Consider the following 16,495-nt stretch of genomic DNA (forward strand, 5'->3'; position numbering starts at 1 on the left):
GGGCAGCTGGGAGGAGGTGCTCTTGTTCTCCATGGACTTTACAGTGTCCCAAAACGTTTTGTAGTTAGAGCTACAGGATGCAAATTTCTGTTTGAAAAAGCTAGCCTTTGCTTTCCTGACTGACTAAGTGTATCGATTCCTGACTTCCCTGAACAGTTGCATATCGCTGGGACTATTCGATGCTATTGCAGTCCGCCACAGGATGTTTTTGTGCTGGTCAAGGGCAGTCAGGTCTGGAGTGAACCAAGGGCTATATCTGTTCTTAGTTCAACATTTTTTGAAAGGGGCATGCTTATTTAAGATGGTGAGGAAATTATTTTTAAAGAACAACCAGACATCCTCGACTGACGGGATGAGGTCAATATCCTTCCAGGATACCCGGGCCAGGTCGATTAGACAGGCCTGCTCGCAGAAGTGTTTTAGGGAGCGTTTGACAGTGACGAGGGGTGATCGTTTGACCGCGGACCCATAGCGGATGCAGGCAATGAGGCAGTGATTACTGAGATCCTGATTGAAAACAGTAGAGGTGTATTTGGAGGGCAAGTTGGTCAGGATAACTTGAGGGTGCCCACGTTTACAGATTTAGTGTTGTACCTGATGGGTTCCTTGATGATTTGTGTGAGATTGAGGGCATCTAGCTTAGATTGTAGGACTGCCGGGGTGTTAAGCATATCCTAGTTTAGGTCAACTAACAGAACGAACTATGAAGATATGTGAATTGATTGCCCCTCATCTATGGTGTCCAGGGCACAGCTGGGAGCTGAGGGGGGTCTATAACAGACGGCAACAGTGAGAGACTTATTTCTGGAGAGATACATTTTTTAAATTAGAAGCTTGAACTGTTTGGGCATAGAACTTGAAAGTATGACAGAACTTTGCAAGCTATCTCTGCAGTAGATTGCAACTCCTCCCCCTTTGGCAGTTCTATCTTGACGGAAAATGTTGTCGTTGGGTATGGAAATCTCCAAATTTTTTGGTGGCCTTCTTAAGCCAAGATTCAGACATGGCAAGCACATCAGGGTTGGCGGAGTGTGCTAAAGCAGTGAGTAAAACAAACTTAGGGAGGAGGCTTCTGATGTTGACATGCATGAAAACCAAAGGCTTTTTCGATTACAGAAGTCAACAAATGAGAGTGCCTGGGGACACGCAGGGCCTGGGTTAACCTCCACATCACCTGAGGAACAGGATAAGGGTACGGCTAAAGGCTATCAAAACTGGTCGTCTAGTAAAAGGAGCAGATTTCTGGACGTGGTAGAATAAATTCAGGGCATAATGTGCAGACAGGGGTATGGTGGGGTGCGGGTACAGCGGAGGTAAGCCCAGGCACTGAGTGATGATAAGAGGTTGCATCTCTGGACGTACTGGTTATACTGGGTGAGGTCACCGCATGTGTGGGGGGTGGGACAAAGGAGGAATCTGAGGCATGTAGAGGGGCTCCACTGTAAACTAAAACAATGATAACTATCCTAAACAACAGTATACAAGGCATATTGACATTGAGAGACATAAAGCGAGGCATAAAGCAATCACAGGTGTTGATTGGGAGAGATAGCTAAGACAACAACGGGTAAGACAACAACAGCTAATCAGCTAAGACAACAACTAGCTAATATTATACAGCCCAACGCTCCCTACTGCTCCCCAGCGCTCAATAATTCAGCCTTTAGCTGAGCTCAGGCAGCACTTTCCCCTGGTCTAACAGAAATGCATAGACACACAGAACTGTACACAAACACACACGGTGATCAAGAATGTGAGGAGTGGTGGGACAGGTTGAAGTTAACTCTGTCTTTCCTAATCAATCAAAATCATTGTTCCTCTCCTTCTCCATGCGAAATAAACCCTCCTGCCTCCTTGTTGATAGTAGGTCTGTCTGGACTAGTCAGTGTTTTCCTGCTCTGTTTATGCAGTCGTGTCCTTTCCAATCCTCTGGAACGACCCTGCTTGATGCTGAATCTGCTGCGCTGCACATTCTGTCCTCTCCTCTTAACTCTCATTCACCAGCTGTTGAGCAGAGTTAAACACACTGACATGAGAGCAGAAACCTTGGCTAAACGCAGGCAGGGAGAGATGGAGGAGAAGAGAGTGTGTTTGTGTGAGAGAAAGAGAGATAGTTGTTATAAAAACCCGGAGGACACTCAACAGGGCTGTGCTGTTTGCTGAGTCGCTGTCATGGATTCAAATTTCACAGGATAGTTTGGAAGGAAAGAAAGAAAGAAACAGTCAGTGAGAATTGATGCGACCTGGGATTCAATAGCCTGACACCCGATCTGTTCGTGCTCTTTTGCCAATTTGTAGCATTTAGTGACAAGCAGTTGGAAAGAGAACAAACAGATCTGAGATTCAATAATCGACTGGTTTAATCTACGGCCATCTCTAAAATCACTTCATTAAACGACTCCATATCTCTCACTCAAAATAGACATTGAAGAGACGGAATTAATTTCTAGTTTCTAATTAAAACCTCTGATACATTGATCCTGCAGGACTACTTTATGTCTCTGAATTGGAACTCGGTTAAATTATTGTAACTATGGCTGTGAACGGTAATGAGAAGTTGATTAATGATTCTAACTATGTCTGTGAACGGTAATGAGAAGTTGATTGATAATTCTAACTATGGCTGTGAACGGTAATGAGAAGTTGATTGATAATTCTAACTATGGCTGTGAACAGTAAATTGACAGCTGGTGAAAAATGGTCTTGAAATTATACCTGCACAAAACAATAACAGTTCAATATTTTTGTACTGTATGACTTTAAAACAGATAAACTACTTGCATATATTTCTATGACTTTAAAATACCAAACGTTCATCAAACAGGCTAGGTTTTTCTGCATTCTCTATTTGCGCTAGTCTACTGTAAATGACTGGATAAAACAGAATAGACAAGATAAACAGACTAGCCATAACTTTGCAACTACCAACAAACTGCAAGTAGTACGTTTGCCACGGGTCTCTTTAGGACAAAAGATCAACAGCATTTACTGATGAAAGAGCAAGCGACTCAAGCAGGTGTCTCCAGGTGTGAGTCAGCAAGTCTCTCCTACATATGCCTCCTACTGCGTTAGAGGCGAAAAGGGAATTGAACTGGTAAAGCTGGCAAACCAGCACTCCAAAGCAGCAGCCTCACTGCTTTAACATAACAACTAACTTGGTAGGTTCCCATCCACATCCAGATGGATACACCGAGTTGTGTCTGCAGCTTTGCAAAAACTCTAAAAGAGTTTGTCATCTGGGGAGGATCTCTGTATTGCTGGAACAAAGCCAGTGTGTCATCAGTAGTTCCTTTATCTAATAAGATATCAACCGAGGCCTGGAATTACTGCTAGGGTGAAAACACTGATACAGAGAAATCCTAAAATAATCAAATAGAACAAGATAAAAGCTGGATGCCCGGAAACTTACGGTTTAGCTATGAAACGTTTTGGTAATTGAATTATTTGTGTTTAATTTTTGTCACCAAAAGAGCTTCACAAGCAGCACCACACACACACAAGCAAAATCTATAATTACATCTCTGCAGCTCCCTGCTCTGACTAAGGGAAGCGTTCAATAGAAGATCAGAGGAAGTGTTAAAATGGCAGAATGAATTTCTTCTCTCTGGGAATAACAGCAATAATCTACCACGCCATTCCCCTGATCATCAATTAACAACATAGAATCCCCACAACACAACTCCTTCAGAAGAGTCCTATAACAAGACCCATCCCTCCACCCACTTTCAACACCAATACACTCCAATCTTCACAACACAACAAGCCACTCCAGCCTCTTTTATTCAGCCACTCTTTTCTCCTGGATGGGTTTTGTCAGTGAGGTCTAATTAAGGATTTAAAGGGTCCTCCTCATTTCTTATTTACACAACCAACTCTGCTCCGCTCCCCGCCACCCATCTCTGTCTGGGTTAGTGGGGCTCTTCTAGCCAACTGACCTGGTTCCAGTTCTAGCCGGTTTGAACTGCAGCCACACTGATTGCATCCAGTTACCGGAGTTTCTAATAGCCATCGATTTCCTCCCTGTTTTTCTCCCTCTTTTCTTTGACATGCTTTTATCTGTGATGCTGTCAGACAGGAGAGGGGGTGGGGGTGTGTTCTCTCTCCAGCTTCTCTCAGGTTTAATGCTCTGTCTTTGAGATTGGTAGGGAAGGGAGGGTCTGTATCGTCGATGAATGTTGGCTGGAGAATCTCAAATGTTTGGGTTTGGTTTATAATGGAATGGAGGTTTGGTTACTGCTTCTGACAGTGTTGTTGTGATGTAGTGGCAAATAATTGTATAACATGGATGGTATTAGAATAGATAAAGAAGTCTGTCTGAACATTTTGAAACACCAAATCCTATTATTGAATACTGTGGAATAATCTTCAGTTATGTCACCAAATAATAATCTCTTATATTACCTGAAATGTAATTGGTCGACACTGGGTTAAGCACAACTGACATTTCAGAGGGTCTGTATGAGTTTAGGCTTAGCTCACAGTAAATATTAGCTTTAAAGTTAGTATTAGCTATAGCCCATAAATGTAATTTCCATGACAGAGTCATTTTCATTTCAGTCAGAGATTAGAGCAGACCATGGGCTCTGTCTCAAATCACACCCTATTCTCCGATTAGTGCACTACTTTTAAAAGGGTAAGGGACGTTGCCCTTAATTCATTTACATTTTCTATATCAAAATCAGACTACTGTCAATATAGCAAAGGGACTAGCCTGCCAGCAGGGCAGTTCCATGGTGACTACAGCTCTCTTGTGAATGTGTGTCTTTAACATTGATGTGTAGTATTAAAAGTTGTGTAGTACATTACCAAAGCCTTAAAACATGTGTACTACAGTACATCATCAGTGGGACAGCCCTTTGGCAGCACACTCTCCTTTCATAATCACTCCTAGCTATTGGGTGTGTTCGAGTAGTAAGACTAACGAAGCTGACTGTAGACGAAAGTCGATGAATGAAGTCTGTGACAGCCAAAAGTCAGACACTGTTGTGGTTTTCAAACAGCAAGGCTCAGATCCGCATGGCAGTGTTACCATAGCTGCTATTGTTCATAAACATGTCTTTATAAATGTTTAAAGAAAAATGTTCAATACTCCCATATCATACACTCATTGAAAACATAACGTGTGTGCAAATAATTGGTTACAGAGAGGTCTCAAATATAACTTTCATTTGTAGCCCCTGTAGCTTTAGAATTTTGGCAAAGTTGGTTCCTGTTTCAGTCATGTCTTTGATCACGTTCGCGTGGTTCAACAAAAAACACCTTAATGAGTGGTTGACAAATAGCGCCTCCCACAATGCAGGTGATGGCTGCATGGTGCAGTTACTGAGAAGCAACTACAGCGACTTAATCTAAAACTGCATGACCTTTGATCACATGTTTAGTCCATGCAGTCGACATTGTAGGCGCAAGTCAGAACATTTGTATCCCCATAATGCACCACACTTTGAAAGTTGGTGAACAACGATGGTCACTGACTAGACAAAATGTATCCGCTCGAACGTGCCCATTGGCAGCAGTGTATTGAAGAGGTAGCCTTGCAAGCCGCCTGATTTTGCAAGCTGACATTAATGTTCGCTGGCTGGATCAGGCGGCTTGCGAGGCTAGTGAAGAGGCACTGAATCTATATGAAAACACTCACTGTCTGGAAATGGGATTACACATTCAAATCTTAATTTTACCCTGCTTCTCACAGCAGGAAATTAATCCTGCAGCAACAGGAAAAGTGAATTATTATGTGGATTATAATCCACAGACATTTTTACAGGGGTTGATACATTTTTCTTTAGAGCAAGTCAAGTCTGAAATTTTCTAGTTGAAATTACTAACTTTTTAAACCTTGAATAAACTACAATTTGCATTTCCTGTTGTGCAGGAAAATTCTATGCGACAACAGAGTGATCAAATTAAGGTAACAAATATGTAGCAACAAGCCCTCAGTCCCAGCAATGAAACAATCAAGACGCACAGTTAAACTGTGATAATGCAAAAGCAAAGTGAAACATTACCTGTTGCAGATTGGTCCTCTAAATGTTGGGTCAAACTTGCGTGGTTCTCCTGAAGAAGAGACATTTCCACATTAGTCAAAGTGATGAAGTGATACGAAGAATAACGATACGAAACATGATTAAGCAGGTGTCAGCTAAGCTAACTCAATGGCCGAACAGCAAGACCCAAAGCATGAATGGGTCCATAGACAAGGAGTGTAGAAACTCGGTAGGGGAGTGTACTGGTCTTTGAAAAATAAATTATAATAAGATTGAGAAGTTCAGGACCAGAGTTTGAATTGATTGATTGAATTGATTTGAAAAAAATGTAAATACATACGGGCGCTCCAGCCGGTGACGCCTCCACATACAATTTAAGAAAATCAAAGATAACACAATGAAAGCTTACAATCTAACTGCCTGTAGCTCAGGCCCTGAAGCAAGGATATGCATATACTTGGTACTATTTGAAAGGAAACACTTTGAAGTTTGTGGAAATGTGAAAGGAATGTAGGAGAATAACACAATAGATCTGGTAAAAGATAATACAAAGTAAAAACCAACCGTTCTTTTATATTTTTTTGGTACCATCATCTTTGAAATGCAAGTGAAAGGCCATAATGTATTATTCCAGCCCAGGAGCAATTTAGATTTTGGCCGCTAGATGGCAGCAGTGTATGTGCAAAGTTTTAGACTGATCCAATGAACTATTGCATTTATATCAAGACTGCCCAAATGTGCCTAATTTGTTCATTAATAACTTTCCATGTTCAAAATTGTGCACTCTCCTCAAACAATAGCATGGTATTCTTTCACTGTAATAGCTACTGTAAATTGGACAGTGCAGTTAGATTAACAATAATTTAAGCTTTTGGCCAATATCAGATATGTCTATGTCCTGGGAAATGTTCTCGCTACTTACAACCTCATGCTAATCGCATTAGCCTACATTAGCTCAACAGTTCTGTGGATGGGACACCGATCCCGAAGAAGTTTTTAAGAGCTTGAAGCAGAGAAAGAATTTGTGATTCTGGGCAAAAAATTACTTCACTGTGGGTTGTTGAAGGTGACTTTCTGAGTTTGTGTTTTCACATTTTCACTCAGGTGTATGAACAATTTTTTCTCCTCTCTGGTTTCTGTCATCTTGTCTGAATAATGCAGTTGGATTTTGCGGAGTCAGTTTTTTCCCCCCTCCTTATTTTACCAGGTAAGTTGACTGAGAACACATTCTCATTTCTGGCAACAACCTGGGGACTAGTTACAGGAAATTAATGAGCCATTTGGAAGCTGGGGATGATTAGGTGGCCATGATGGTATTACATTTACATTTACGTCATTTAGCAGACGCTCTTATCCAGAGCGACTTACAAATTGGAAAGTTCATACATATTCATCCTGGTCCCCCCGTGGGTATTGAACCCTGGTCCCCCCGTGGGAATTGAACCCACAACCCTGGCGTTGCAAGCGCCATGCTCTACCAACTGAGCCACACGGGACCACTGGTATGAGGGACAGATTGGCAATTTAGCCATGACACCAGGGTTAACACCCCTACGATAAGTGCCATGGGATCTTTAGTGACCACAGAGAGCCAGGACACCCATTCAACATCCCATCCAAAAGACAGGGAAATGTCCCCAATCACTGCAATGGAATATTTATTTTTGAGAGCAGAGGAAAGAGTGCCTCCTACTGACCCTCCAACACCACTTCCATCAGCATCTGGTCTCCCATCCAGGGACTGACCAGGTCCAACCCTACTTAGCTTCAGAGGCAAACCAGCAGTTTGTTCACTGACAATCTGGCACCCAATTTGATTGGTGTGTGTGTGTGTGTGTGTTGGGGGGGGGGGGTGAAATAATTGTGTTGAATGAGAAAAGCATAAACAAAATATTCAGTTGATTGGCAGGCCACATTTTGCAGAATGAGTACCTAAATTCAAGTTGCCTTTAAAATAACTACTGCCATGCAGTACCTAAACTTAAACTACATTATACATGCTTACTGCTGTCCAGCTACCGTCAAACTACTCCCCCGGATAACCAGCATCTCCAACAGCATTCACTGTGAAACAACATGAACTCTGACCCAAGATGGAGTAGGTAACTGAATAATCCACATTTCTCAAGATTAAGTGAAAGCTTATGTAAACTACAGTACAGTAACTCTCAATAACTGTCCCAGTTTGTGCATCGTCCCTCCAGTCTGCTAAGCAGAGGGAACAGAAATAGGCCAGATAGTGTTACTCTAATTTCTTATTTATCACTCTTTCATAAACGGTTACATCCATAAGGGTATCAAAAGAGAATAGGCCACTGTGGAGAGTGTGGGAGTTGATTATCAGGTTTTCCTGGCAAGGATCCTAGATCTCTTTGTATGTCACTGTGATCTTTTCAGAATATGAGAAGGATCAAGAGATTTTCCTGATGTGACCTCGACAGACATTCATATTCACAAAGAAAACGAACACTCTTTCTCTGTCCATCTCTCCTCCTATCCATCTTAAAGCCACTCTCCCTATTTTCCTTTCTTATCCATCTCAGCCAGTCTCAATACCTCAGGCTTACCTTGGAGTGGCTGTCAGCAGCAGAAATCGATTTTTCTAGCCTAGACAGCTGACCCCCTGACCAAACTGCTTCGGGGGGGGGGGGGGGGGGGGGGCGCATGAGTCTGTGTGTGCACTTGCATATATATATATATATGTGTGTGCGTGCTTATTCATTTGTGTGTGTCTGAGCGCATGTGTGAGTATTCGTGCATGTGTGTAGAGAAAGAGCAGCAATATTGTGTTTCCTCCAGTCAGGCAAGACTACAGCGAAGAAGCACGGTGACTATTGATCGGATGTACAGGTCCAAACACCGCCAAGTGCCTGCTGGCTTGGCCCACAGACCCATATCATCCTTGGATTGATCTTTGTATGTGGCTGGGGAGAGAGCCTATACAGATTGACAAGAGTTGTAGCAGAAGCACTGCAACAAGATTTAAATTTCCATAATACAGTGCCTTCAGAAAGTATTCACACATCTTGTGGTGTTACAGTCTGAATTTAAAACGGCCTACACACAATACCCCATAATGTCAAAGTGAAATTATGTTTTTTGTAATTTTTACAAATGAATTAAACATTTTAAGCTGAAATGTAAGTGAGTCAATAAGTATTCAACCCCTTTGTTATGGCAAGTCTAAATAAGTTCAGGAGTAAACAAGTCACATAATAAGTTGCATGGACTCACTCTGTGCAATAGTGTTTAAAATTATTTTTGAATGACTACCTCATGTCTGTACCCCACACATACAGATACTTGTAAGGTCCCTCAGTCGAGCAGTTAATTTCAAACACAGATTCAACCACAAACACCAGGGATGTTTTAAAATGCTTCGCAAAAAAGGGCACCTATTGGTAGATTGGAAAACATTTAAAAAGCAGACACTGAATATACCTTTGAGAATGGTGAAGTTATTAATTACACTTTGGATGGTGTATTAATACACCCAGTCACTGCAAAGATACAGGCTTCCTTCTTAACTCATTTGCCGGAGAGGAAGGAAACCACTCAGGGATTTCACCATGATGCCAACGGTGACTTTAAAACAGTTAGAGTTTAATGGCTGTGATAGGACAAAACTGAGGATGGATCAACAACATTGTAGTTACTCCACAATACTAACCTAAATGACAGAGTGAAAGGAAGGAAGCCAGTACAGAATAACAAATATTCCAAAACATGCATCCTGTTTGCAAGAAGGCACTAAAGTAATGCTGCAAAAAATGTAGCAAAGCAATTAACTTTTTGCTCTGAATACGATGTGTTATGTTTGGGGCAAATCCAATACAACCCATTACTGAGTACCACTCTCCATATTTTCAATCATAGTGGTGGCTGCATCATGTTATGGGTATGCTTGTAATCGTTAAGGACTGGATAATTTCACAGGATAAACAAAGAAGGGAATGGAGTTAAGCACAGGCAAAATCTGGTTCAGTCTGCTTTCCACTAGATACCGAGAGATGTCCTTTCAGCAGGATAATAACCTACAAGGCCAAATGTACAGTTGCTTTCCAAGAAGAAGGTGAATGTGCCCGAGGGGCCAAGTAACAGTTTTGACTTAAATCTGCTTGAAAATCAAAAAAAAAAATAAAGTCCTGAGCAGGTTTTCATCATGTACTTTGCACCATTCATCTTTCCTTCGATCCTGACTAGTCTCCTAGTCCCTGCCTCTGAAAAACATCTCCACAGCAAGATGCTGCCACCACCATGCTTCACCATAAGGATGGTGCCAGGTTTCCTCTAGGCGTGACACTTGGCATTCTGGCCAAAGAGTTCAATATTGGTTTCATCAGAACAGAGAACCTTGTTTCTCATGGTCTGAGAGTCTTTAGGTGCCTTTTGACAAACTCCAAACGGGCTGTCATGTGCTTTTTACTGAGGAATAGCTTCTGTCTGGCCACGCTACCATAAAAGCCTGATTGGTGGAGTGCTGCAGAGATGGTTGTCCTTCTGGAAGGTTCTCCCACTCTCCACAGAGGAAATCTGGAGCTCTGTCAGAGTGACCATCTTATTCTTGGCCACCTCCCTGACGTAGGTCCTTCTCCCCCGATTGCTCAGTTTGGCCAGGCGGCCAGCTTTGGGAAGAGTCTTCGTGGATCCAAACTTCTTTCATTTAAGAAAGGAGGCCTCTGTGTTCTTGGGGATCTTCAATGCTGCATAAATGTTTTGGTACCCTTCCCCAGAAATTGGGCACCCGAGCGGCGCAGTGGTCTAAGGCACTGCATCTCAGTGCTTGAGGCGTCACTACAGAAGCTCTGGTTAGAATCCAGGCTGATTCACAACCGGCTGTGATTGGGAGTCCCATAGGGCAGCACACAACTGTCCCAGCGTTGTCCGGGTTTGGCCGGTACACGCCGTCATTGTAAATAGAATTTGTTCTTAACTGACTTGCCTAGTTAAAGAAAAGGTTACACATACAGTTGAAGTCGGAAGTTTAAATACACTTAGGTTGGAGTCATTAAAACTAATTTCTCAACCACTCCACAAATTTCTTGTTAACAAACTATAGTTTGGGCAAGTTAGTTAGCACATCTACTTTGTGCATGACACAAGTAATTTTTCCAACAATTGTTTCCAGACAGATTATTTCACTGTATCACAATTCCAGTGGGTCAGAAGTTTACATACACAAGTTGACAGTGCATTTAAACAGCTTGGAAAGTTCCAGAAAATGATGTCATGGCTTTAGATGCTTCTGATAGGCTAATTGACACCATTTGAGTAAATTGGAGGTGTACCTGGGGATGTATTTCAAGGCCTACCTTCCAACTCAATGCCTCTTTGCTTGACATCATGGGAAAATCAAAAGAAGACCTCAGAAAACAAAATTATAGACCTCCACAGGTCTGGTTCATCCTTGGGAGCAAATTCCAAACGCCTGAAGGTACCACGTTCATCTGTACAAACAATAGTATGCAAGTATAAACACCATGGGACCACGCAGCCGTCATACCGCTCAGGAAGGAGACACGTTCTGTCTCCTTGAGATGAACGTACTTTGGTGCGGAAAATGTAAATCAATCCCAGAACAACAGCAAAGGACCTTGTGAAGATGCTGGAGGAAACAGATACAAAAGTATCTATATCCAAAGTAAAACGAGTCCTTTACCGACAGAACCTGAAAGGCCGCTCAGCAAGGAAGAAGCCACTGCTCCAAAACCGCAATAAAAATCCATACTACGGTTTGCAACTGCACATGGGGACAAATATCATACTTTTAAGATTAATGTTGTCTGGTCTGATGAAACAAAAATAGAACTGTTTGGCCATAATGACCCTTGTTATGTTTGGAGAAAAAAAGTGAGGTGTGCAAGCCGAAGAACACCATCCCAACCATGAAGCACGGGGGTGGCAGCATCATGTTGTGGGTGTGCTTTGCTGCAGGAGGGACTGGTGCACTTCACAAAATAGACAACATCATGAGGAAGGAATATCATGTGGATATATTGAAGCAACATCAAGACATCAGTCAGGAAGTTAAAGCTTGGTCGCAAATTAGTCTTCCAAAAGGACAATGACCCCAAGCATACTTCCAAAGTTGTGGAAAAATGGCTTAAGGACAACAAAGTCAAGGTATTGATTGGCCATCACAATGCCCTGACCTCAATCATATAGAAAATGTGTGGGCAGAACTGAAAAAGCATGTGTGAGCAAGGCCTACAAAACTGACTCAGTTTCATCAGCTCTGTCAGGAGGAATGGGACAAAATTCACCCAACTTATTGTGATAATGTAACAACGTTCGTCTGAGGAAGAAGGAGAGGACCAAGGTGCAGCGTGGTACGTGTTCATGACTTTTAATAATACTGAACACTAGAACAAAACGGAACAAACGAAACAGTCCTGTCTGGTGTAGACACAAAACAGGAAACAACTACCCACGAAACACAGGTGGGAAAAGGCTACCTAAGTATGGTTCTCAATCAGAGACAACGATAGACAGCTGCCTCTGATTGAGAAACACACCCGGCCAAACACATAGAAATAGACAACATAGAACAAAAACATAGAATGCCCACCCCAACTCACGCCCTGACCAACCAAAATAGAGACATAAAAAGGATCTCTAAGGTCAGGGCGTGACAGGGAAGCTTGTGGAAGGCTACCCAAAACGTTTGACCCAAGTTAAACAATTTAAAGGCAATGCTACCAAATACTAATTGAGTGTATGTAAACTTCTGACCCACTGGGAATGTGATGAAAGAAATAAAAGCTTAAATAAATCATTCTCTCTATTATTATTCTGACATTTCACATTCTTAAAATAAAGTGGTGATCCTAACTGACCTAAGACAGGGAATTTTTACTAGGATTAAATGGAATGTGGAATGTGAAAAACTGAGTTTAAATGTATTTGGCTAAAGTGTATGTAAACTTCTGACTTCAACTGTATGTGCCTCGACACAAACCTGTATCGTAGCTCTACGGACAATTCCTTTGACCTCATGGCATGGTTTTTGCTCTGACATGTACTGTCAACTGTGGGACCTTATATAGACAGGTGTGTGCCTTTCCAAATCATGTCCAATGAATTGAATTTACCACAGGTGGAAAAAGTCAAAGGGTCTGAATACTTATGTAAATAAGGTTTTTCGGTTTGTATTTTTTATAAATTTGCAAACATTTCTAAAGACCTGTTTCCTCTTTGTCATTATGAGGTATTGTGTGTAGATAATTGATCAAATAATTTATACCATTTTAGAAATAGGCTGAAAAGTAACAAAATGTTGAAAAAGTCAAGGGCTCTGAATCTTTCCGAAGGCACTGTATCATTGTGCATTTATTCCTCCTGTTATTCCTCCATGTATCTTTTTTTCCCTCTGCATTGTTGGGAAGGGCCGTAAATAGTCTACACCTGTTGTTTACGAAGCATGTGAAAAATAATATAATTTGATAATTTCCTGGTACGGACGCCATGTTGTTGCCAAAGGATGACATCATTGTTATATGGCCTTATGATGAAGATATCAAGTATAATGTCACCTCTGTCTAGAGGCATGTTTGTTCAGCAAAACCCTCTCTGCAACACAGTACATGTGTTCAGTGCTGAGGACCTAGTAAACACACCCAGTCATTCAGGCCCTGCATGGTTCAGGCTGTCACACAGTGTCACTCAGTGACTTTAATCCTGACTCTTCTGTAACAATCCCATTAGCAACACCATGGCAACAATCTGTGCTGGTGTCTCCTAAATCCCTGTTTAGTTTGGCCTGCCACACTTGTTTACATTAGCCTTATGTTCCTCAGTACAACACACAAGTCAGGGGTACTGGTCAAAATGGAACAAGCAAGGTCTATAGGCCAAGCTAGGTGAGACTAACAGGGGTGTGAGACACACCAGTCTTAAACATCTTGATAAGACAGTGGACCTTTACAGCCAAGGGAGGTGACAGTAAGGCAGGCTTGCACAACAAGGTCTTCAAGTGCATGTTTGTTTACTTACAGTGCTGTATTCGTAGATGTCCAGATCCCACTGCTGCCACCAAATGTAAGACAGTGGACTATCATACAGGAAGGCCTGTCAAGTTACAGTACTTCAAGTTAGTATTCGGTATGAGTTCCCTCTCTCAGTTCTCCTTACCTACCTGCTTTGAGTCTCCCCACACCTCACGCACCACACGTTCCCCAGCACATTAACTACCAGGAAGTCTCCCGGGTTTAATATTGCTTTAATTCCCTGGCCTACAATAAAAACACACATTAGAACTATTATTGCTTGTCAGGAGCAGCCCAGAGGAATCACAGCGCCTATGTTCCTCCTGCAAGCAGATTGCTGTGTAGCGGTGTGCAGAGAGGATGATGAGGAGTGGTTCTGCTCTGGGCTGGCCAATCTCATGGTCAGACGCTCACAGTCAAGTGGGTGCTAAGGGTTCTCACAGCTAAATGGTCACGGTCAGACAGATTGACCGTGGGTGGAGTTGTGCGGTCGAGTGGTCAATTGAGTGTAATGAGATGTGTTGACTGTAGCGCAACAAGAGTAGAAGATGCAGTGACACAGCAATTTCTACCTGGCGCAACAACACACCAGTGCTGTAAAAAAAATAAAAATAAAAATAAAAATGTTTTGTTGTTGTTGCAGTCTTTCAGTTAAAAACATTTCCGGGACATAAGCCTCAACGTTTTTTTCTTCACAGAAGTGCAGCTCCCAATACGGTGGTTGTGGTTGTTGCGTTTCATGGTCAGGAGGGGTTAACCAAGTGAGTTAACGGTCGTGAAGGCCACAGGACACGCTGTCTACGACTCCGGGTTAACAGATGCTGTTGAAAGTTAATGAATGAGGGAGAGACGTTGACTTTCACTACATACCTCAACAGCTATTTAAAAGACGTCCGCTTGTTAATGTGTAGTAGCTAGCTTTAAAGTGCAAATTGCTGAAGTTGGAATAGATGCCCAACATCTCTAAGATAGGTTTCACACATGACAACATTCCAAGTAGGCCTAATGAACATGTAGCACTTTCATCCCAGGTCTTTTACCAGAGACACTGACGACAGGACTACTGCAATGGCTCAGTGCTACAACAGTAAAACCCACTTACAGCTAGCTACCTACAGCGGAGATACAGAGAGACTTGATATTGTAACAAAGACAGAGGAAGCTCATTCCAGTGTGTTGGTCTCCCCTCCCAGTACAAGCAGTGATAGATTGAGGTGCTTTGTTCCAGACAACCTGAATCAAACACCAACACCCAGCGTCAATGACTCTCCATCTACAGAAGCCAGATGGGCTCATTCAATCATAATAACACAGTGAGGTAGAGGAAAAACACTTAGTCCTGTCTTAGGGTGGTTAGAGCTCTGAGCTGTCTCCACTTCCGGCCCTCTGAAATACATCACACACAAGCAAGCAAATGTACGCAGGCACACAGACAGACATAGCTCCATTGAGATAGAGATACGGAATTACATGTTTAAAGGTGTTGCTGTACTACCATGATCAACTCTCAAAGATTGTCATCAATCGACAATGTCTCTGTATTTAATCAAAGAACTGAAATTGGAACATTAAGTTTGCAGTTCAATGGTTTGTTTGCTTGGAAGCTTTGTTCGTAATGGATCAAAAACTAGCTTGTTGTGGAATCTGCAATAGTGGAGGAAATGAGTGTAGAATTGCTATGGGGAGAAAAAAACATAAGTAGTCAAATAGTGGAGGTAGTAGAAATTAAAGTTCTAGAAACACGACTGAATAGTGGCGGTAGTAGAAATTAAAGTTCTAGAAACACGACTGAATAGTGGCGGTAGTAGAAATTAAAGTTCTAGAAACACGACTGAATAGTGGCGGTAGTAGAAATTAAAGTTCTAGAAACACGACTGAATAGTGGCGGTAGTAGAAATTAAAGTTCTAGAAACACGACTGAATAGTGGCGGTAGTAGAAATTAAAGTTCTAGAAACACGACTGAATAGTGGCGGTAGTAGAAATTAAAGTTCTAGAAACACGACTGAATAGTGGCGGTAGTAGAAATTAAAGTTCTAGAAACACGACTGAATAGTGGCGGTAGTAGAAATTAAAGTTCTAGAAACACGACTGAATAGTGGAGGTAGTAGAAATTAAAGTTCTAGAAACACGACTGAATAGTGGAGGTAGTAGAAATTAAAGTTCTAGAAACACGACTGAATAGTGGAGGTAGTAGAAATTAAAGTTCTAGAAACACGACTGAATAGTGGAGGTAGTAGAAATTAAAGTTCTAGAAACACGACTGGATAGTGGAGGTAGTAGAAATTAAAGTTCTAGAAACACGACTGGATAGTGGAGGTAGTAGAAATTAAAGTTCTAGAAACACGACTGGATAGTGGAGGTAGTAGAAATTAAAGTTCTAGAAACACGACTGAATAGTGGAGGTAGTAGAAATTAAAGTTCTAGAAACACGACTGAATAGTGGAGGTAGTAGAAATTAAAGTTCTAGAAACACGACTGAATAGTGGAGGTAGTAGAAATTAAAGTTCTAGAAACACGACTGAATA

The 16,495-nt window shown here is 41.9% G+C and overlaps 1 protein-coding gene across 1 annotated transcript in view; it reads right to left on the reverse strand.

Moving 5' to 3' along the window:
- LOC129823938 (choline transporter-like protein 5-A) overlaps positions 1-16,495 on the reverse strand; it is a 75,187-nt gene that overhangs the window by 26,038 nt on the left and 32,654 nt on the right. Inside the window, exon 2 of the mRNA XM_055883070.1 lies at positions 6,006-6,054. Within this exon, the coding sequence (XP_055739045.1) occupies positions 6,006-6,054 (49 nt within the window). The remainder of the gene's footprint in view (positions 1-6,005; positions 6,055-16,495) is intronic.

This window comes from Salvelinus fontinalis, chromosome 26 (assembly GCF_029448725.1).
Source record: "Salvelinus fontinalis isolate EN_2023a chromosome 26, ASM2944872v1, whole genome shotgun sequence".
Classification (NCBI taxonomy): Eukaryota; Metazoa; Chordata; class Actinopteri; order Salmoniformes; family Salmonidae; genus Salvelinus; species Salvelinus fontinalis.